General features: G+C 44.7%; 1 protein-coding gene across 3 annotated transcripts in view; it reads left to right on the top strand.

Moving 5' to 3' along the window:
• The window catches only part of b4galt5 (UDP-Gal:betaGlcNAc beta 1,4- galactosyltransferase, polypeptide 5), a 32,070-nt gene extending 11,236 nt beyond the window's left edge, over positions 1-20,834 (top strand). For all 3 annotated transcript variants that reach the window (XM_064298639.1, XM_064298638.1, XM_064298641.1), the window contains exons 2-9: positions 8,075-8,194; positions 8,640-8,753; positions 9,005-9,132; positions 12,306-12,422; positions 13,349-13,536; positions 14,575-14,697; positions 15,386-15,487; positions 15,754-20,834. In XM_064298639.1, coding sequence (XP_064154709.1) covers positions 8,092-8,194; positions 8,640-8,753; positions 9,005-9,132; positions 12,306-12,422; positions 13,349-13,536; positions 14,575-14,697; positions 15,386-15,487; positions 15,754-15,937 — 1,059 coding nt within the window. In that variant the 5' untranslated portion in view covers positions 8,075-8,091 and the 3' untranslated portion in view covers positions 15,938-20,834. The remainder of the gene's footprint in view (positions 1-8,074; positions 8,195-8,639; positions 8,754-9,004; positions 9,133-12,305; positions 12,423-13,348; positions 13,537-14,574; positions 14,698-15,385; positions 15,488-15,753) is intronic.
• Positions 20,835-21,766: the final 932 nt, after the last annotated feature.

A 21,766-nucleotide genomic window follows, 5' to 3' on the forward strand; every position in this document is an offset into this window, starting at 1 on the left:
ATCCAGTATTATTGTCATATGGCCCAGCCCTATCTCATTGTGAATTTTTCTGCGACAGATAAGACTGGTTGCCTTGGTAATATGGAATGATCAAAATGCCTGGCAGCCCCAGCCATACACTCCTGAGACAGCCTTGGGTTGATCGCCCCAGGAGCAGATGGTCCTACCCTCACTCTTCCACTGTCACGTGTACCGGGAAGCAGCACACTCAGATTCCAGTTCAGATGTATTCTACTCACTTTGATACTTTGGTCGTTGATACCGTTTCTCAGGCTAACTGTTCATGAGTGTTTATAGCCCTGCGCTTGGTGATTATCCTCAATCTCAAACCACAAGTGCCTTCCTGTTCATCTACTCATTAACTTTAAATCATGCACTCCTCTCAGCTCTATGTCCCTGCTGACACATCAAGCTCCACCCATCCTTCCTATTTTCTGTGTCCCTGCTCTTTTGCCTTGGCTGAAGAGAGTGTGTGTACCAAGGCTTTCTAATGGTGTCTCTAATGAGATTATTCCTTTCCTGCAGCGAAACCATATATTCAGAAATTCAGCCCACATATTTTACAATTGCATACTGTATGCAGATGGCTGACTTTTGTTGTGCGTGTAAGGCGTGTAATTAGAGGAACACTTAAGTCATACTTGTCTCACTACCTGTGTGACTCTTGCACGTCCTAAGCTGTCCATATCTGCTCAAGGACAGCGCTCGCTACAGCTCTCTTTAATGTGTGCCGGCATTGTGGCAGAGCAGAAAGGGCACGGTTCTCTCAGGCAGCGCTCGTAATTTGGTTCCTGTGGTGCTATTAAGGGATTCACTCTTTTCACTTGAAGTAGGGCGTCCCTCTCCCCCGCGTACCCCGCTTCCTGCTGCGGGAGCTTATTTGGCTCAGCAGGAGTTGGGCGGCCTGCCATCCCCTCCACCCTAACACAAAGAGCGGACGAGTGAAGAGAAGGCCAGAGGGGACGCGCTTTCCGAGTTGCTCACACCTGAGGTATGCAGGAAGTTATGGAAAATTCCTGGACTGTTTATGGCCCAGGGGCTTTCAACCTTTTCTGATCCAGGGACCCCCACCCAGGCTCATAGGCATCCAAACTATTTATATCATAAGTTACATTTAAAAAAGGGTTTTATAATTTTCCAAAATAATTTGTAGTCATTTCTAAGCAAATCCCTGAGGGGTCCGCAGGCCCACGGTTTGTGAGCATGATGAACACACTATGTACAAAAAAACCCCTCCATGATGCATTTCTTAATGTTATCTGTAAAACAAATCAGCTCTCACCCACGCAGCATAAAAGATTATGGTATAATGGATTGATGAAGCATGTGATATTTCTTTTAAGCTCTGCCAGTTTCTCAGACTTCCTGTCCCCTGTACAGGGTTACGATCAAGAGGGCTTTTTTGGGGAAATGGAAATTCCATAGAATTACGCAATGATTGGAGGACATTGAGAAGGGCAGCGCGGGATTGAGTCGGAGCAGGCGGGGTAGGCGCTGTGATGAGGGACTCAGCATGGGGCTTGGGTGCCCCCATGATGCACACATGACTAGGGCTCATGTGACCCTCAACTGCATGGGACCCCTGTCCTGGTCAGCTGGGAGCAATCAGATGTCCCGTCCCCAGCTTGGAGTCCCATGACCCCACTTTACTCACCCAGAGGAGTAATCCCCTGCCCCCTTAGAACTCCTCTGGAATCACGGGACTAGTTGTGTTGGGGGGGGGGGGTTTGGTAGGTTCTGAATTCAGCAGAAAGAGGGCGTGTCAGGACAAGGAGCTCACTGGAGACTCATGTGCATTGTACTGCCTTAAAGCAGTAGCCTTAATCACAGGTCTGAAGGTGTAGATTAAGGATAAAACCCCTTATTAAATGCACTTGGGAGAAGAGAAAATGCTGTGTCTGCTTTCCTCAGTAACTCAGTCAAAAGCCATCATTACTGTCACATGGGATTCTGACTCACAGGAAGAAAAGCTTTTCACAAGTGGTGAGCGTGAGCAATATCAATGTGGTATCAATGAAAGCTGAAGTGTTTTGCTCCAAACCAGACTGATACGGTCCCATATGGGCTGTGTTCGGTAGGACCTTGTCCTGGCAGTGGAGGAGGCCGTCATGATGGCTAATGCTATGGGGAGGCCAAGAAGCTAAACCAAACAACAGGACTGGGACAAGTACATTAAAGCATCATTGCCCTGATGTCTTATAAATTGTCCATGCCCAAAATGTTTTTAGGAGCACATCATTTTTGCCTACAGAGATGGCAGTTTTAGTGATTGTGCACCGTTGTGAACAGTACACAGTCGGCATGAATCAGTTTTCATATGTGTCACTGACATAACTGGGGACTGCCCTACCCACAGTGTTTGGATTTTAGCTTCTAGATTTTAGACTGAAATGCCTCTGAGCCCATTTAATAATGTCCACCCGTATACGTTGACTAGTCTCCATTCACTGCTTCTCTGTTCGCTGTAGAATTCAGAATCAACCATACGCCCCCCCCCCCCACCCCTTCCCTGCAGCTAGTCCCATGATTCCAAAGTCCAAAGGAGTTCCTCTGATAGCTCAACAGCGGTCCTGTGACTGATGTTCAAGTGCCTTATGCATTGTGTGGAAACTGGAACTTCAATTCACTTCAATGTACACTTGGCTTGGAAATAAAGTTTGTTTGTTGAAGGTTTAATTAATATCCCATGCACATAGATGGAGAACTAGATATTTGTAGCAGATTAATACATTTAGTAGTATTTTCCCACCACCTACATTTCATATTTTGTATTTTGAGAGTGCAGATCTAGGCTAATACCTGAGTGTTATTGACCATCTTCTATTGTTTGCTTTTTGTCTGTCCTCTAAACCTGATTGTTAATGTTAGGCTAAATGATATATCCAAAGAGCTTTCTTTTTAGTTTCTTTTGCTACTGCTTGTATGAATCTGTTTTCTGAGACCATGATGCGTGGGTGGTTCAAGTTTCGGACCTATATTTTACGCTGTATCTCTAAGCCGCGACATTCATTTTCACTGTGGTTTGTGAGAAGGCTAGCATGGGTTTACAGGCACACAGGTTCATTTAACGGGATTATAAAAAGTAAAGGGTTTATTATAGAAAAAGATGTGATGTTTGTGGAGGTCTGGGCCGTTCCCACTGAAGCAGCTGTTTCTCGGAAACCGTCGGTGATGCAGTGGGGGTGGGAAGCGGGGGCGGGGTTCTTCTGAAGTATTCCTGCTTACGTAACCCTGCTACTCCTCAGCTTCTGGCTGTCGACTGGGAGCGAGAATGGGGTGCATAGGAACAGAAACATAGCCATCTTGTCTGAAGTGCTTTTATACACACACACACACACACTCACAACGTGTACTGTAAAGGAGGGTTCGTGGACTAACTCCTTCAACTAACAGGTGGAATAACACTTTCCACTCAGTCAATCAACGTGGGCTACGCTGTAGGTTTGTCTTTTAGAAACATAAGATTAAAGTATTTTATTTCACAGTATCTTTATATGATCAAGATGATTTTTAAAAATGTGCCGACGATGAGAATGAAATGAATGACCTGCGGTGGGTTTGACTGGCCAAGTCTGCCGACAAGAGGAGGGGGAGTGGGGGGGGGAGTAAAGCAGCGAAGGGGCTGGACTTCCTGAAAGTGCTGCTGTCACCCGTATTAAAATGAACTTCCCGAATAGTGGGTCTCTCAGCACACAGGGTCTCAAACATGGCGCTCTTTCTTCCAGTTGTTTTACACTGGCTGTAAGAAGATTAGCCCTATGTGAAAGTGGTTCTTTTGGGTTCTCTTTGTTTTGAGATGTAGCCTAAATCACATGGGTGTTTTTGATCTTTAATCCAGATTTTGTTCTTGTGTTGAAATTTTTCAATTTATTTGATCTTTAGACAGTAAAGTTAAGGTTTCTGGGTCATTTTGCACATTTAGGCTGATCATTGTCAGTGACTGAGTATCGCAGCAGTGAAATCCACAAGATATTGATGCATGCAGCTCTGCTGCATGTTGATACCTTGTTACTCACAAAGTGCTTAAATATAAATTTTATCTTACCACAAGCCCAGAAGAGATGGGGGAGTTGGCATGCGAATAGAGTGTGACATACAGCCACCAAAAAGTATTATCAGTACATACTCCCTTATTGCACAACTTGGTATCGTCGATAGTTTTTGACATAAAATAAAATGACCCCTGCTGCTGTCCTGAATCCAAAATCCAACTCCAAACAATCACTTATTGTAATGACTTCAAAATACAAATGAAAAATATAGCAGCTGGGAGATCTTTTCCATCAGAGGAAATTGATTAGCAAATGCACAGAATTGGCAAATGATCATGTTGCAACACAGGCAGCGGTTGACAATACCAGATGATTTTAATCTCACCCATCAACACATTGGAACTGTGGGCGAGGCTCTCAGTTGAAACGCAAATAATGGCGTTCACACGGCAAAGACAGTTCACCAGAAACCAGGACGCAGGATTTTCCAGCCACTGTAGACCTGGTGTGACAGTTAACGGAGCATCGCACTTGCGGATGACTGTAGGGGCAAACAGGAAGTGTGTGCGTGCGAATGAGAAGGGGAAGAGTATCGATTCTTTGTTGCGCGTCTTGAAAGGTCACGGAGAGCCTTGAGGACACCGTAAGCTCAGACGCTTCCCTTACCCACTCCCAACCCACACACGCCCTGTGTGTGCTCAACTGTATACAAACACAGACTCGAACAACAGCAACTCTGTCTTTCCTTGTGACCCGTTGTTACACAGTAAATGTTTCCGTATCTGTTAACCTTGATTCACGTATCGGGTCCAGGGAGGAACGTTAAAACCCTGAACAAAAGAACAGAATATTTGAGTGCCATCAAAGAGTCCAAGGTTGTAACTTTTTTTATCAATTGCTCTGTGGATTTGCTCAGCGCTGTGTAATCTCTGCATGTGATCTAAATGCAAACACACCATTACTGAGGCTGGCACTGCAGTGATGGAAGCTTCTATGGGAAGCAGTTCTGGATTCATTACCTCTTTAAGGATCCCTCGTGTTTATTTTTAGGTTATGTTTGGTCTGAAGGGTGTCGTTTTTAAAGGTTTTATTATGTATTATTTATGTATTCATTGGCAGGGTTTTTCCTGGCCTGAAGGGTGCTCCCCATCGTTGGGCCGGGGTTCGTTTAGCCTAGCCAACGTTTTGCTCCAAATTTCAGTGAGATACCGTGTGCTCATTCAAGTCATAAATTTAACTTGAGAACGTTTCCGCCCAAACAAGTTGTTGCAACCTCCAATTCAAAACAATAGAATGTTGTTTCCTGTTTCCTAATGATATGGATTAAAATATAGAGCAGAAAACTGGGACACCTCACAGGGACTGGCCTGAAATAAGGAACACTGGCGCACACTTAGCTCAGGGCAAAAGAAACTGTTTAATGAACTATTAAACCTGTTCACAGTGTGGTGCCCTAAATGAATTAATGTTCATGTGTACTGGATCATGTATTGAATGATCACTGTGTATGGAATTCCAGGCATTTAGGCTATAACAAATTTTACACTGAATAATTATCAAGTGTCAAAAAAGAAAAAGCGAGGATAAGAACTGGTTTTGAAAATATGCAGCACTTGTGTACATTTAAAACCTGCATTTGTGAAGGAAAAAAATGCTCCCGTGGTCTACTTCAGCCTCTAGTGAAGCAGTGTTGTATAGAATGTTGTCTTTGCAGACAGAAGCGATTGAACTGTGCTGGTGAGGGTACTGTACTGTAATGCGGGTTTCAGGTGTACCGTAGTCTCCAGTGTGTAGTAAGCTGCTCCCAAGGGACGACACTCTCAGGCAGAAAAGCCTCTCATGGTGAATAACCACCAGTGGATCTGTTGTGTCACCTTGGAGAAGCACCAAATGCAGACGTTGTGTGTGTGGGAGAGAGGACGGGCGATTGGTCTCTGTGTGCCACATGCATCCAGCGAGAAAACTGCACTAATGGCCAATCAGACCCAGACCACTGCAGTGCCATTGAAGTCCACGTCCTTTGTTACTAATTACATTTTTCACAGTAAGTAGTCTGGAATACTAGAGAGGTTTAGAAGATTAGAGAGAAGGGCCTGAAAACCCTTTAATGATGAAAAAATATTTTTTAAATGCTAGTGCTCTCAAATGTGATCTTTCTGGCCCTCTTCAATGGGATTCTTTGAGAACAGAGATTTCCTGGTGTACGGTCTGATAGAGGCAGATTCTCAAGGTTGTGTGCGTGCATGTGCGTGTTTGTGTGTGTGTGTGTGTTTGTATGAGAGAGAGAGAGGGTGTGTGTGCATGCTTGCGTGTATGCATGGTGTACATGCCTGTGCCTGAAATGTGAAATGTTGAACTCTGCAAAGACAGGAAGTCAAAAACACACTAATAAACATAGGCCGCTGCATGTTAAAACAGGCAGGTGATTGCAAAGTGTGTGTGTCTGACAAATATATGCAGTCAGCAGACTGGAAGGAAGAGGGTCATGTAGGCATCAGTGAGCAGTGGAAATGCACTCAGGCACCGGTAGTGTAATTACTAGCATTTGTTCATAATTTGTTATTAGAGTACATTTTGTGGGAAATTAAAGATGTAGGCTGGGGCTGAATAATAAACAGAATAACAGCAATTAGGCCTGTCCAGCCTAATTGTTGTTTAATAGAAAAGACCTGATTTTGATCATTAAGATCTAAACACTGAAGACTTTTGCTTTACACTAAGTTTAAACTATCTGTGCCTGATAGTTACCATGGAGATATATTTGACACAGTTGATTCTAGGTTGCATAAAAATCTTATGAGTTGTGACCTTTGTTTCAGGTATGATGGATAACTTGTTAGCATTACATAAGTACTGCTGCCTGATTCTGGCACTATTTATGGTTAATACTGTTCTATGTTTTTTTAATATATCAGTTTCGTAAATGTGTGATGTTCTCTGTGAAGTGTCATACAGTGTTAACTAGAATGCATCTAAAAAGCAGCAGTACCACTTAAGATAAACTAGTAAACAGCTGTAATACTTTTTAATTACTTTTAGACTGGTTTATGGTTGACACTTTGGATTGAGTGCATACTGGCGTTGCAGCTGTAAACTAGCATTACCGCTGGGGTGGGAGGCATGGTGGGTGGTAGGCTGGGTGGTGGAAATGCAAGTTGGGCAATAACTTTGAAGTTATTTCTCAAAGGGCTGTTGACCTTTTTTATCAGCCGATACACATATTGTGTATCAGAAGTCCCAGTTCCTACAGCGTCAGCTGACCAACCTATCACTGGGCTGGAGATAACTGGACTAAACAGAGTGTTTGTGGTTGAAACCCTTTTATATGAAGTGAACTATGTATGTGCATGTTTATTATAGATTATAAGTAAGATTTACAAGAAGGCATACACGAGTCCTTTTCAAAGTACGTCCTTGGGTACACATGTAGTCAGACCACATTTTCTTCATTGCTATGCGGGGAAGCTGAGCACGTGTTTGAAATCACAGCCTGTTGAAGTTCAAGTCACAGCAGGGCTGAAGTACAGAGACAATGCTTCACATTCAGGTCACATGTATTAGCAGTCATGTAAATGGAAAAATGTGCCTTCATACTTCCTGTATCAGCTGCCCCCAAATGATGATGCAATCTCTTAGACTGACTGATTCCTGCAAATATGCACTTCCCACATGAATTGAGTAATATTTTGTTCTTCCGCCAAAGGGAATTGGCTTATGGCATCACATATTTAGATCATTACAGTTCACAGGTGACAGCAAAAACCCTGTTGACCAATGCACTGTGGCAGACTGTTTTCAGAACCTCATCGATTCAGTCACTATACTGCTGAGCTTTGGAACGTGGCAGTTTCTTCCTTACTGTAACTTTCTCAATAGTGAGCCATTTGTGAAAGAATGTTGAAAGTGTACTTTGTGTATGCAAATAATGTGCAAGGAAGATGACGTGTATACTAGGAAGATGATGACGGTGGCATGGGTTTTTCAAAGAGACGTCTCTTTGCAGCGGTGGACCCTGTTGCTATGGGGGGGGGCTTTTCTTTTAGCGTTACCGCATCTCACAGCCTGTCCCTCTCTCCACACAGTTAATGAGTACTTGTTTATGGTCCAAGCCCGGGGGATCCAGATCAGGGAGAACGTGCGGAGCATTGGAGCGCAGGTCCTGGAGCAAGTGGTCCGGGGAGCCTACAGCAGCAACGGCACAGGTAGAAGGAGCACGCGGGGGAGAGGGGCTGAGCTCGCTAGCACGGCCTGCTTGGAGGTCCAGATGTTTTCACGTGTATGATGACGTGGTTCACTTCATCTTAGTTTTATGAGAGAGGTGTGAAAACATGACGTCTGACTTTTGACATTACTGAAAGTGACATGTTAGCGATAGCAGTTAGCTTCTGTGTTTGCATCAAATGAATGATAGGCCTAGTTTACCAACTCAAATACGCAGTCGGCCTGCGTGCTGTCACTGTCACACATCCGTGTCTTACAGTTTCTAAAGTCCCCATAGGTGTGAACACTATTATTAGCAAGCAACTTAATGAAGTACGACTGTGTTAACACCCACCAGAAGAACAATACAAATAAGATAAATGCTATCTTCCAATTTTTATTCTCTCCATTCACTCTTTGTAACAGTGTTCCTTGTCCTCTGTACAGATTATGCCTATGACTTTGACATCAGTGAGCCATATGTCCAGACAACCACCTACCTCCCAGAGGGATTCACCTACTTGCCCAACCAGAGGTGCCCTGAAAGGCTGCCCTCGATGAGTGAGTATGGACTGCTATCTCACTGCTGAAGACTGTATCTTTGTACTGCCACACGATACACAAGACTTGTGCAGGTGTTCAAGCTCCCAAAAGTTTTACATTCCAAAAAGATTTACATTCCATGACTAGACATTCAAGAATGGTAATGTAACGTTTGAGAACTAGCCTGTACATAGACCCACACCTTGAAGCAGGCCTTTGTTGAAAAGCAGTGAAGCTGTGGGGTTTATGTGTGTGTGTGTGTTTCTCAGAGGGCCCAGTGGATGTGAACATGAGTGAGATTGCCCTGGAGGATGTTGAAAGGAGTCTTTTGGAGGGGGACCCCAGTCTGGCTGCGGGGGGACACTGGAAGCCCCATGACTGTGTTCCCCGTTGGAAAGTGAGTGAGATTCCCTCAGTCTGACTCATTTCTGCTTTCACAATACGCAGTCATTTGGCTTGTGGCATCACACAAATAGCATGTGTATGAGATTGATACAAAGAGGAAAACGTAAAAAGGTGACACAGCATGCTGTGTTCAGGCTGGAACTTTGGGTCATATAAACACAGGTTGTAAAACAGACTAAGTTGCCAGCTAGAAAACCATGTCATAAAGGCATAAACCTGACCTGAGGATTCTCACACAGAATGTCATTTCCTTTTAGCTATTGATTTATGTTAAATGAGGGCTATTTTATTGAATAAAGTTGCACACTGTACCTTTAAGCTCAGAGGGATGGATGCCCAGCTGCCTGGTTGGCTCCTTAGCTAGTAAATTCTGGTTGCTGTTTTGTTAGTATGCAGCATAATGCAAGTAAGGTCATTTCCTCACGATGCAAGTAAGTAATGAAGGATGAGAAATAAAAAATCCCTTTCCCACCACTCATGACAATTTGCAAATGCCATAAAAAACATAAATACTGTAATTCATTGTTAACAAACCTGTTGTTGCTGCTTGATAGCTTTTTAAACTAACCACATGGAACCATAGCTGGTCTGTTCATTCTTAAATGATAGTTCACGGGTGACATCAAAAATGCCGAGTTGACAAGCCCATTGTTGCAGTTGTACTGTTTTATAAATTACCTTGTCATTTCACACCAGTCTTTAGTAAACACTTCACTGCTGAGATGTGGAGCATAATCACCAATTGGTTCCTTAATTTGCTTGATAGTGAGAATTTCCTGGAAGAATGAAGTTGAAAGTGTTTGTCATTCATCTATGGAAATAAAGCACGAGGAAGATGAGGGAAGATCTTGGGGCTGTTTACAAACGGTGTTCCAGCTTTCGCCCAAATACTAGTGTGTGTATGTCATGACTTTGGGTGAAGGAAGGGCGTGGCTACCAGAGGCATACAAGCAAGGGGTCTGAGTGCAGGTTCTTATCTCTGCGGGCCAGGTTGCTTTCGACAAAGGAGAGGTCTGAGCTTGACAGTGAAGGTGGCTGGAGATGACTATGTGCTCACTGCATGCTTTAGATCTCCCTTGGGGAGGCCTGTCACTTTGAGAAAAGATTACAGCCATAGCTCCTTCCCTCCTGCCCAGTCCCCACATCTGTCAGTGCAGCCCTTCCACATCTGGAAATCTGCGGAATCCAATATCAGAACCCCCTAAAAATGTCTGTGGGCTGAAGGCTGTTTCACATAACTGGAAAGCTTCCAGGTTTAACCCTGGGGGGAGCCCCGCAGTTATTTTCTTGCTCTCCAGTGGTATAAAAACAGATATGTATTCTTGTTAGACTCCCTGGCTACAGGCTCGGGTAATACTGTAAGTATCAGGAATCAAAAGCAGAGAAAACCCCTGTATGAGTATTACATTACACACCTCATACAGTGGTTTTTTTCAGCTTTGATTCCTGATACTCAAAGTTAAAAAATAAAAGCCTGTTCAGTCACAATGCTGTCCTTCAGTTCTGCAGTCTGAGGCATTTACGCCCAGACCCTTTTCCTTAAATTCAGATTGTTCCAAGTGTCCTTTCTGAGATGAGATGTCTCCTTCACTGCTGCTGATAAGACTTCCTTCGATGATCTTCAGTTGGGCTTAAGGCCAAATGAGCACCAAATTATGTACGTAATCTTGAAGGCAATTGTGCAATCGGTTGTTGGATTTAGTCCATATTCCAACCCAGGCAGGTTCGCTCACACTGTTATAGGAAACACAGTAGCATTTCTTAAGTGGGACTCAGCCTGCCATTGAAAGAATTGAGGGGGGAAAACTGTAGAACAACGAAAGCTTTTGTAATACATGATAACATACCATTAGTATTGGGAACAGATAACGTGTGAATAGGTCCCAGGTAGGGCTGTCACAATTGTAGTATGATCGCATGATTGTGATTATTTGAACCACCCGCGTTCAGTTTGCCTAATCGCTTCATTTCACGATAAGTGTTTTATCTTCAGGTTTTGTGCTTTCTCCATTGCATATTAATTTTTATGTGTAAGTTAAACTGTATTTGTACATTAATGTACTTCCGTCCACAGTTTCGACATATTACCAGATTTTCAGCTCAAGCTGTCGGAAATAAATATATGCGCAGGGAGTGAGCAGAGAGATTGCTTCAGCATTGTTTCAGAGTGTGCACACGCCCCTTGACGTTTAGGATACTCACTCCACCACTTTGCTGACAGCCATGTAATTTCGATGTAGGCAGAAGACTATTTAACTGAACAACATACATTTAATTCCAAAGCCAAATACAACTGCACCCATCTGGAGACATTTTGGTTTGAACCCCAAATAAGAGGGGAGAACCCAATAACTTGGAGGAGACGATGTCTTGCATCGGCAACAAAGAAGTAGCGGTAAAAAAGTGCTAATACAGTGAACCTCAGAAACAACTTTTGAATCCACCACCCGACCCAGTTAACTAAATTTAAAGTCTCAACTGCAATCGCTTCAGGTCAGTCAAGGTAATTGCCAAAATATGAACAAGTTAGCCCCACATGGTGCGCATTAAGGAGCGGTGTGCCGCGATGTGTGCCGAAGGAAATGCAGCCGTGCAATACGGTTGAGAGCATTTTAGGAAATGGTACAAATATTTGCCAATCTATACAAATTGCAAAGAGAAACATACATTTCCCAAACCGTAATACCTGACTTGTGTAACCAAGTAAAAGATGAAATTCTCTGATATTAAATAATTTAAGTACAATATGTTGAAGGTTTTTAAGTACGGTATGTTAAAGCAAAGAGTTTTATTTAAGTTTGTGCAGTGTCAATAAATGGCTCTTCATAAACAATGTATCATTACAGAATTATTAATTCGGCTTATAATAGTTGAATATTAAATAACAAAAAATAAAAATATTCAGTTGTTAATCACAATTATTTGTGTGACAATTAATTGTTACTCAAACTTTTGTGATCATGACAGCCCTAGGCCCAGGTTTGTGGATGGTAATAAGGACATAGTATCAGTATGACTCTTATTTTTGTCAGCCATATGTTCATTTTGTATGTTGTTGGCAACACACGCCAGTTCCCTGAAATAGCTGCTGGCATCAGATAGAGGCTTATGTTTTGCCCTCAGTGTGGTAATGTGACCGCTTGGCATTTGCATCTTTGCCCTCAGGTGGCCATCCTGGTCCCTTTCCGGAACCGCCACGAGCACCTCCCCATCCTCCTCCGCCACCTCATCCCCGCTCTCCAGAGGCAGCGGATCCAGTTTGGCTTTTACGTCATCGAGCAGGTCAGCCCCTTCGCCCCCCCCGTCTCCGCTCCGCGCGCCATGGCAGATCACGCCACTCCCCCCCATGCCATGGCCCGGGGAATTTATCAGCGTGTAATGTCGTATGTGATCACCGAACGCGTCCCCCTGGTGAGAGAGTAATGCATAATGGCTGGCCATGTTTTAAGAAGGTGTCTTCTTTGTTTACACATGTGTAATTTCAAGTAAATAGGATGTGGAGCACGTGGTCCATATGCAAAAAAAAGAATTTTATGCCCGGGAAGAAGTAAAAGAACCCTGACCCTGAGCCACAGTGTGGTCATCCAGACCTGCCATTATACAAAAAGCACACGCCAGCACACAGTGATGTCCTCAGTGTGTGGTACAGTAACTGGATGTGAAGGGCTTGCATGACTGTGAGATGTGTTCTTTCCCTGCTTCATTTTGAATTTGCTCTTGGGAGTTAAGTGATATGCTACAGGTCTCAATCGCTTATTAAGAAAAATACCTATTATTACAGTAATGGATGGAATCAGTTAGAGAAATCCCAAATTTCAGTTCCCCTTGAAGAAATCTGAAGAAGCCCAAGGTGCACTTATGCCCCAGATTCTGAACCAGTGCACCACAGTATGCAAGGTATTTGGTAGCTGTGGGAAAAAGGTGGTGGGAGGGGTTGGGAGTTTTTGTTTGACAATATCTCCCACTGATTTCTCAACATCCCAACGTCTTTGTGTGTAGAAATGCCTTGGGTTGTGTAAGTACCCGGGTTGTACTCTGTGAGCATTCTTATCTGTTGAGTGCAAGGTATCAGTGCTTACTCAACGCTCATTAATTCCATTACGCATTCTAATGGAATTAATGTTGCAATGTGTTAACGAAAACCTGTGTGTGTGTGTGTGTGTGTGTGTGTGTGTGTGTGTGTGTGTGTGTGTGTGTATGTGCATTAGGTAGGGAACAAGCCCTTCAACCGGGCCATGCTGTTCAACGTGGGGTTCAAGGAGGCCATGAAAGACCTGAACTGGGACTGCATGGTCTTCCACGATGTGGACCACATCCTGGAGAACGACCGTAATTACTACGGTTGCAGCAACATGCCCCGACACTTTGCTGTGAAGCTCAACAAGTACTACTACATGTGAGTGAGGCATTATGCATAAACCCAAGTAAAAGGCATTCTTTGGCTTTTCAAAGGCTTGTCCAATAGACAACCATGGTTTAGATTCACATTTGAAGTGTAAACCCTTTTGGAAATTGAATATAGCAGAAAATGAAACAAATATTTGTCATGTATGGTATATTTTCCAAAAGGTCTGCATATTTACAATGAATTTTTATTCAAAAAAAATTTGGCACAAAATCACAACTGAATGTAAAGATTTCAGATGTTATGCCGTTATCTTGGGAAAACAACATTTGTTATTACAAGATAATGATATAAATAACTTGAAGAAAATGGAGTAAAAAATGACTCATCAGACCATAACTTTTTCAATTAGTGAAGTATAACATAACAGAACATAACATAACATAAAGTAAGTCGAGAACAGGCCATTCAGCCCAACACTGCTTGTCTATTCCTACCACTAAACTGCACTTAATACTTAGTTTACCTAAAAGCTATGTAGTATCTAACACTGTATCACTGTAGTGAAGTATACAAAATGCCTATTTTGTTGAGACAGAGTCATAGAGGTGTTCATTCAGTTCTGTGGTTCATTTTTTAAGCCATTTATTTGGGGTGTTTGGCAACTGTCCTGTTAAGTGTCTGTCCTCTTTGCCAATGTGGTTTGTGTTTGGTGTACGCTGGCGTAATTTTCAACACTTTTCCTCTTGCCACATTAGGTCGTGAGTTGCTGTAGAAACTCTTTCATAGCTGACACATACTGCTAATTAGCATTGAACGTATTATGAATCACCTGTGTAATATGACTCACCTTTGTAATACGTTGTGGTTATAATGAGATATTAACTAACTAGCCAGTTAAACACTTTGCACTTTGGTTCAACCTACTTTTTTTGTGTTTCATTTTTATTTGAGTACTTTCAAATCTCTGGATGGCTGATGATATATTCATGTTAGTGAGGTTTTTGTTTTTTTTCTTGGACCTATTTTATCAAGCTTTTGGCTGTTTTGTCCCCTATAATGCTATTTATTGCTTTTTGCTCCCTGCAGGCTTCCATACAATGAGTTCTTTGGTGGGGTCAGTGGTCTCACTGTGGAGCAGTTCCAAAAAATCAACGGTTTCCCCAATGCTTTTTGGGGCTGGGGAGGGGAGGACGATGACCTGTGGAACAGGTGAGGAATTTTTCTGAGACAACAATGCAAACCGCCCACTTTTATTCCATTACATTACGTTCATATAACAGACACTTTTTTCCAAAACAGTGTTGGAGAAATATGAGTACATGCACCTGGTTTAAATGAGCAATAGTTCCAGACCTGACTAAGAACATCATTAAATCACTAGTAGAAAAATGCTAACAAAGAACTCTGAGCTAACCAAAGGAAGTACAAGCTAAACCACAAACTGAATTGATTCAAAAGGTGAGAGTGCTATGGCGTGGGAATAATAGGTGAACTAAGATGCACTCAGAAGAGGTGGGACTTCAGTCTGCTTCAGAACACACCCAGTGATTGTACTGCCATGACCACTTTTTATACGGCCATTAAGTTTATTATTGGGAAATATTATGCACTGAGAATGCTTCTGGCACGTACAACAGAACGAGTAAAGGTCTTTGCAGAGCCCTTTGATCTGGGTCGAACAGCATCTCTTTATTGTGTACCTGCGCGTTATTGTGTACCTGTGTTTTATTGTGTACCTGCGCGTTATTGTGTACCTGTGTTTTATTGTGTACCTGCGCGTTATTGTGTACCTGTGTTTTATTGTGTACCTGCGCGTTATTGTGTACCTGTGTTTTATTGTGTACCTGTGTCTGCGGAGCATGCTCACGCCTGAACGCGCTCTGCGTCCCCCCCGCAGGGTGCAGTTCGCGGGGTACTCTGTGAGCCGGCCGCTGGGCGACATGGGCCGCTACATGTCCATCCCGCACCACCACCACGGAGAGGCGCAGTTCCTGGGCAGGTGAGACTGGACACCTGTTCTAAAATTCACCTGCGTCACAACAGGAGCGCTCAGAATTACTTCTCCTGACGCCGGGAGGAAGGCTGGCTAGACAGAACGCATTTGTGTGACCTTCTTTGATGGTCAAAGATGTGGAAGTTGTGAATGAAGACTTATGCGTGTCCAAGCCACTATTTTTGGGTGTGCTGCCTCAGAGAAATATGGCGGCCATCTTTAACTTGTGGGGGGGTTGGCCTGTTTCCTCATCCCCTCTGCGGTCCCTGCAGGTACACGCTGCTCCGGCAGTCCAAGGAGAGGCAGGGCCTGGACGGACTGAACAACCTGAGGTACAAGCCTCTGGTCACCCGCCGCCACCTGTACACCAACATCACCGTCAGCCTGACCAGGGAGATGGCCCCGGTGACCGGCTACAGCGACGACCGCCCGCCCCTCGGCAACCCCCGCTCGTAACCAAGCGACAGCCGCGCCTCCCACTACAGCCATATTTCAACGGTCTCCATCGCCGCTTTCCCCCCAAAAAAGAAGCTGGTCTTTTTTTCAAACGACCGAACAAGGAGACGAACCGCGTGTCCGCACTGGCTCCTCCAATACGCTCCCCCGCCTCCGTAACTCCGCCCATCCTTCTGCTGTCTGCGCCCAGTCCTCACGGCGACCGATGCCTTAGGCCTGCCTGCAGCGCTTTATTCTGCTCCCGTTTACTCATTTATTCTGTCCTTCCTTTCTCACGCCATAGCTTTCCTGCCCCCCTCCTGTGCAGCTGCAGAGCAGGCCGAATCCACTGTCACTTTGACCACAGACATTTCTGTTCCAAGCGGGACTCGGACTCCAGACCGAGCTCACAGACCGAGCTGCCTACAGTTCACAACAAGCAACAGTGCCTCCATCAGGTCATGCACCATTAGGCAACAAACTCCCTGTCCCAGTCTTAGCTTAGGGAGTCCTTTCCATTTCAAACAAATGCACACACACACACACACACACATACACACGCGTACACACACACACACACACACAGATACATATGCGCACACACAAACACACACACACATATGTACACGTGCGCACTTATACATACGCACATGCGCGCACACACACACACACACACACACACACTCTTCTTGGTGTTCCGTTTGTTGGCCCCCATAGCCCGGGGACCCGTGGCCAGTCTCCTTTGGGTCCCCCAGCTGCACTGAACCTCTACACTGAGAAACAAGCAGCGCCAAGCAGCCAGAAGTATGAGTCCACACAGCTGGTTCTGTGTGGAACTTCCTGAAGTAGTATATCTTTTTTTAGTACTTTCATTTTGTCTTTTTTTTTTCTTTTCTTTTTTTCTTTTTTTTGTATTGTGAAACACTCCTGCACTGAAAGAGGGGCGGTGAACACGGGGGACCACTGGAAAGGAAACGCAAACGAAACCGGCTGCGCTCACAGGACCTGAACACACGCGCCCTCGCCAAGATGAGCAGGACTTCCCGACAGCGCGCGGGCATCGAACAGCGCTGGCCGGCCGCGTGCTCGTGACGCGCGTGTCCGTACGGACACTTGATCAGTGGAACTGCTCCTGCGACGTTGTAAAGTTTAGTGTTCTCCAAACCGCGTGTAACTGCTGATTAGTAGGAATGATGTTGTGTTTGCCGTTTCTTAATGCACTGAATTGGGGAAGCCAGTGTTTCCTCGCACATATACACATATATGCATACACACACACACGCACCGATAGAAGCATTCCTGCAGCACCCACAGAACACATGCACATGTGTACATGTACAGACGCATGAGCAGTCACACACACACACACACACACAATTTTCAGCCCAAGATATGTTGTTCTCATTTGTGCTGCACACGCCCACGTTGATTTCCCGTGGGCTTGTGTGGAAAACAATCTTGGACCTTGAGGCATCTCGAGCATGGTCTCGTTGGGTTTGCCGGGTCTGTTTGTCTTTCTTTTTGCTCGTCCAGAAGGGGAACAAATGCAGCCAAAACAAACGAACTCCTCCTTCGTAGTAAGCGAGGGATCATCCTGCGTCAGGTGCTTTGGTTGCAACGCTAGTGTTTTCATCTCTTTCCTGCTGCCAGTTCCTGTTTAAGTGGCCCAGTGTGGACACAGCCTGTCGACTGCACAGTCCAGGCTGTATGCAAACCCTGCTGCAGCTAATTCCAGGGTGTGCTTGAACAATGACAGCGTGCCAGCACTGACAGCTCAAGGCACGTACACCACTGAACGCACCTGTAGAAACGGGCACCTCCTCAGTGTAAGAGAGTGCCGTGGTGCCCGCGCCAGAGCCGGGTGAGGGCACTGCCACCTGACTTCCTCACTGTTTAGTTGGTGATTTTTGGGATCACCTGAGATGGATTTGAAAATCTTTTTTTTTTTTTCTTTTTGTTTTTTTGAAGATTTGACTTGCTGGATATGACGCTGGACTAGATGAGATTCTATTAGCTGACCTTGTACTGGCGCTATATCACTTAGGTTAGTAAGCAGGAAGGGTTTTCTGGCTAAGCAGTGAGACCGCACACCAAAGGCAGGCCCTCATCTGTGCACCTCGCTCGCCACACCGCTTGTTCCTCTGGCACGTTAGGTTTGAGACGCAGGCGTGCTGGCGAGCCGTGACGCGCGCGGTGCATCGCCCTGGAGCCCGCCCGCCCTTCAGGACTCGCTGAGCCCAGTGGGAGCGTTAGCGCGCTCCAGCTGGCTGTCCCACAGAACAATGGGCCTCGCTGCCAGCTCCACGGGCTCCAGCCAAGAGACACTAAAGAGAGGTGCAGGAGCTGCGCGGAGCTGCGCAGAGCTGCGATAGCCATGTGTGTGCTGTTAAAGGCACTGTGTCTGAGCGAACGCTATGTGTGTCATATCTGACCTCAGATACCACAGGCCGAAGTTGTACTCACACATTCTGCTCGTTTCCAGTGCTGTTTTCTTTCAGTCGTGTGCGCGTGTGTGTGTGTGTGTGTGTGTGTGTGCCTTTCACACAGTGGTCTTAAGGCATCTGTTCTATGACTGAAGGGCAATAGGAGATTTCATCGCTTGAAAATTTTTTGAATAATCGATTTTATGAGTCGTTTTGAAAAAAAAAAGGCCATTACGCAAGCCTATGAACACTGATGTTACAATATATAAGAGGTTCCTCTCTTCCGGAGATGTAAATCCAGGTGATGTAGTTTCCACCCTCCTGATTTGAATGCACCCAAAGTAGTTCCAGCTTCCCTATCTTTCTTCAGGTTTGCGTTGGCACTCCTGTTTATCCCTGGGGGGTTGGATTGAGGGGGCGGTTTGGGACCATGGGGGGAGGGGAGGGGGAGGAAATGGTTGGGTCCTGACCTGCCAGGTGCCTCTGAGCGCTGCTGTCTGACACGTCACTCTTAATGTTCCTACTTTGAGGTCACGGTTTCCTTTTAGGGGTACAAGTGTAAATGCCAGTGTATGGGCGGAGCCGAGCCTGTGTCTGTGCATGTGGAAAGCCCCTCGTTGCAGCGCCCCTCCTCCCATTTAGCTGCACCCCTTCATGCCTCAACTTAAAAAAAACCCCATTCAAAAATAGTATCTTATATGAACAGACATGATAAAACATTACTTGTTTTTATGTTTGAAGTTTGAATTTAATTTAGAGGCAGGCCTCTATATATTTAATTGATTCAGATTTTTTTAGTGGTTTCTGTGTTGCTGTTGTTGTAGTGATGGTAAGTATAGAAAGAAGAGAGCAGCTAGAATATGGCGGTTGTGCGCGACGGCGGTGAACTTTAAATCCCGATAGGAGGTGTAGCCCGTCGGGGAGACATCTGTACCACCCAAACGCAGCGCCGTTTCCAATGAGAACCCAGGGAGGGGGAACCCGTCAGGGGCCACCTGTGTCCGAGACTCTCGCTTAGCAACCCCCCCACCTCATGAAATGGTGCTGTCCCTAAAAACCCATTTGAGGAGGTCACTCTGTGCTGTTTGAAACCAGTTATGGTATGGCAGACATCTGTTCCTGCATGTATCATTGTCTTAATTGGAACCCAGTCATGCACGAGCTGACGTCACTTAGCCAATCACGTGGGGGTGCTGAGTGGGAGGCGGGGCCATGGCACCTTCCCCCCTCTCCCTTTGTGTTTGAGCGAAACGGCCAGCCCTGGCGCTCGCAGGGCTCACAGTGTCAGGTGATGCTTGACGGAGCCGCTCAGGCTCTGGGTCTGTGTTTCACGCAGGATGGTTGGGGAAAGAGTCAGGGTCGCTGATCCGGGATCAGTGCTCAAGCCTGCAGTTTGCTTTGAACACTATGCTGTGAAACCCCTCCCATGCATTGTCAGTCACAGTTCTTCAAGAGCCATGATAGAATCTATTCAGCACCAGCCAAAATGAAGAGGGACCCCCTCTGAGTGGTTGGCAGCCTTAAACCGTTTATTTATTTCATTGTTTTCATGTGTTTTTGTTTTCATTTTTTTTATAAAACAATATTATTTAAATGAAATGAATTGTGAATCTTTACATGTGTCATTGTGTTTTCAAATAGTCGTCATCGCTGCAGAATAGTATTACACAAGAATTTGGAGTAGTTTCTGCTGGTCAGTTTTGTTCAGCTCACAATAGCGCACCATTCTTTAAGAGAAACAAGGCCAGATATTTAACAGTCCTCTCTGGCGCACTTCATTTCAGTGACTTCTAGATCTTTTGATCTTGTGATCTCCAGTTTGAGGTCACATTTTAGCCCCCTTTATAATATTAAGGCTTTTTCCGGTATTCCAAATTTGTTCTGCCCCATCGCGTGCCTGACGTTTTATAAATGGTTTTAGTGGAAGTAAAATACTTCTAGTTCATCAGAAAAAAAATGTGAACATTTTTTTTCTGCTGACCATACCTGTCTGGGTGGATGAGCCTGTGTAGAGGGTCTTTGCTGCAGAAAGAGGAAGGAAAGGGTTACCACAGCAATCGATGGGGCCCACAGTTAGCCAGCGGTTTGCGCCGCAGTGCTGTTTCTCTCAAATATCTCTTTATTAGCAAAGTCAAAGAAATCAGATCCAAGAGACAATAATGTTTATTTCAGGCAGCAAAACTGGAGCATCGTAAAGAACTCCAAATTCTATTACAGTGGTTTGCTAAATTCAAATAAAATAAATAAAAATGTACTTTTGTGATTGTAGGAGTCTGAAACCTGCCTGGTTGAATTGAAGCCATTTGCCACATATAAACTTGATGTCAGTTGCGTGTGTTTGTGAGCGTGTGTGTTTGCGTGTGAGCGTGCCTGCGTGTGTATATATAAATATGTATCTGCATATCCTTGATTATTGAGATTACTTTGAAGTAGACTGCATTTTTTACCATTGTTATTCAAATCCACCAATAAAGTAAATGAACTTTCAAAGAGAAGAGTTGTACTGATTAATAATGATCTTTTCTTGACAGAACCAATAAAGTTGTTTTATATGTTTTGTCTGAACTATGACCTCAGGCACTGTGTTTCTCACCATTTGAGCTCCCAATACTGGGAAGTCCTGTTTTTGTTTTCGTTGACTTGCCTTGGCTTTGTATTTTAGTCTTGCAAATGTGCTGAATCAAGAAACTTCAACAGCAAGGGCATCCCTCCGCTTATCTCAGAAAATGTCCCAGAAATTCAATTTCAGATTAAAAGACTGAAGGTCGCTATAAAAATTACGCATTCCACAGACAGGTCTAAGATCAGTTTTTCCTATTATTTTCCTGCTATTTTCGTTACTCCATTTAGAAGCAGATGAAAGGTACTTGTGGACATACTACTACATATTCATGCCTCATATTTCAAATATTTCCCACGAGTTGAGAAAATGGCTGGCAGTTACAGTCACAGCGCAGGAAGGAACCAAAGGAGCTTTTCGCGAGAAACATGAAACCACATAAAGCTAGCGTGGTTCCATGAGTCAGAATTCAGGGCAGAAGACAAGCGCTTCTCCTTTTACTCTACTGTTCAATTGTACATTTGTAGACTAAAAACAAAAAGGTGTCAACTGTTGCATTGCCATTGTCGAGTCTTGCTGCTAACACTCTGAAGTGGGGAGGGAGGCCAGTCAGAGCTTAGGGCAACGGTGCATGTGTTGCCCTCGAATCATGGCTTTTGCAATGCAGTGCCTCGGGGTTGTGCACTTGCGGTCGGTGCCTGTGCACGTGTGCCCCCACCAGTGTGACTGTGTGCAGCGAATGAACGAAGTGGCCTTAAGAGCGGAGGATTTCCTCTGCTCCACATCTCCCGTGATGAATTTGTCTACTGAGCATCGCAGTAATGTCAGCTCTCCTGCCTGACGGCTTTACTGAGCACGGACCTGTCC

This window comes from Anguilla rostrata, chromosome 11, assembly GCF_018555375.3.
Source record: "Anguilla rostrata isolate EN2019 chromosome 11, ASM1855537v3, whole genome shotgun sequence".
NCBI classification, from domain to species: Eukaryota; Metazoa; Chordata; class Actinopteri; order Anguilliformes; family Anguillidae; genus Anguilla; species Anguilla rostrata.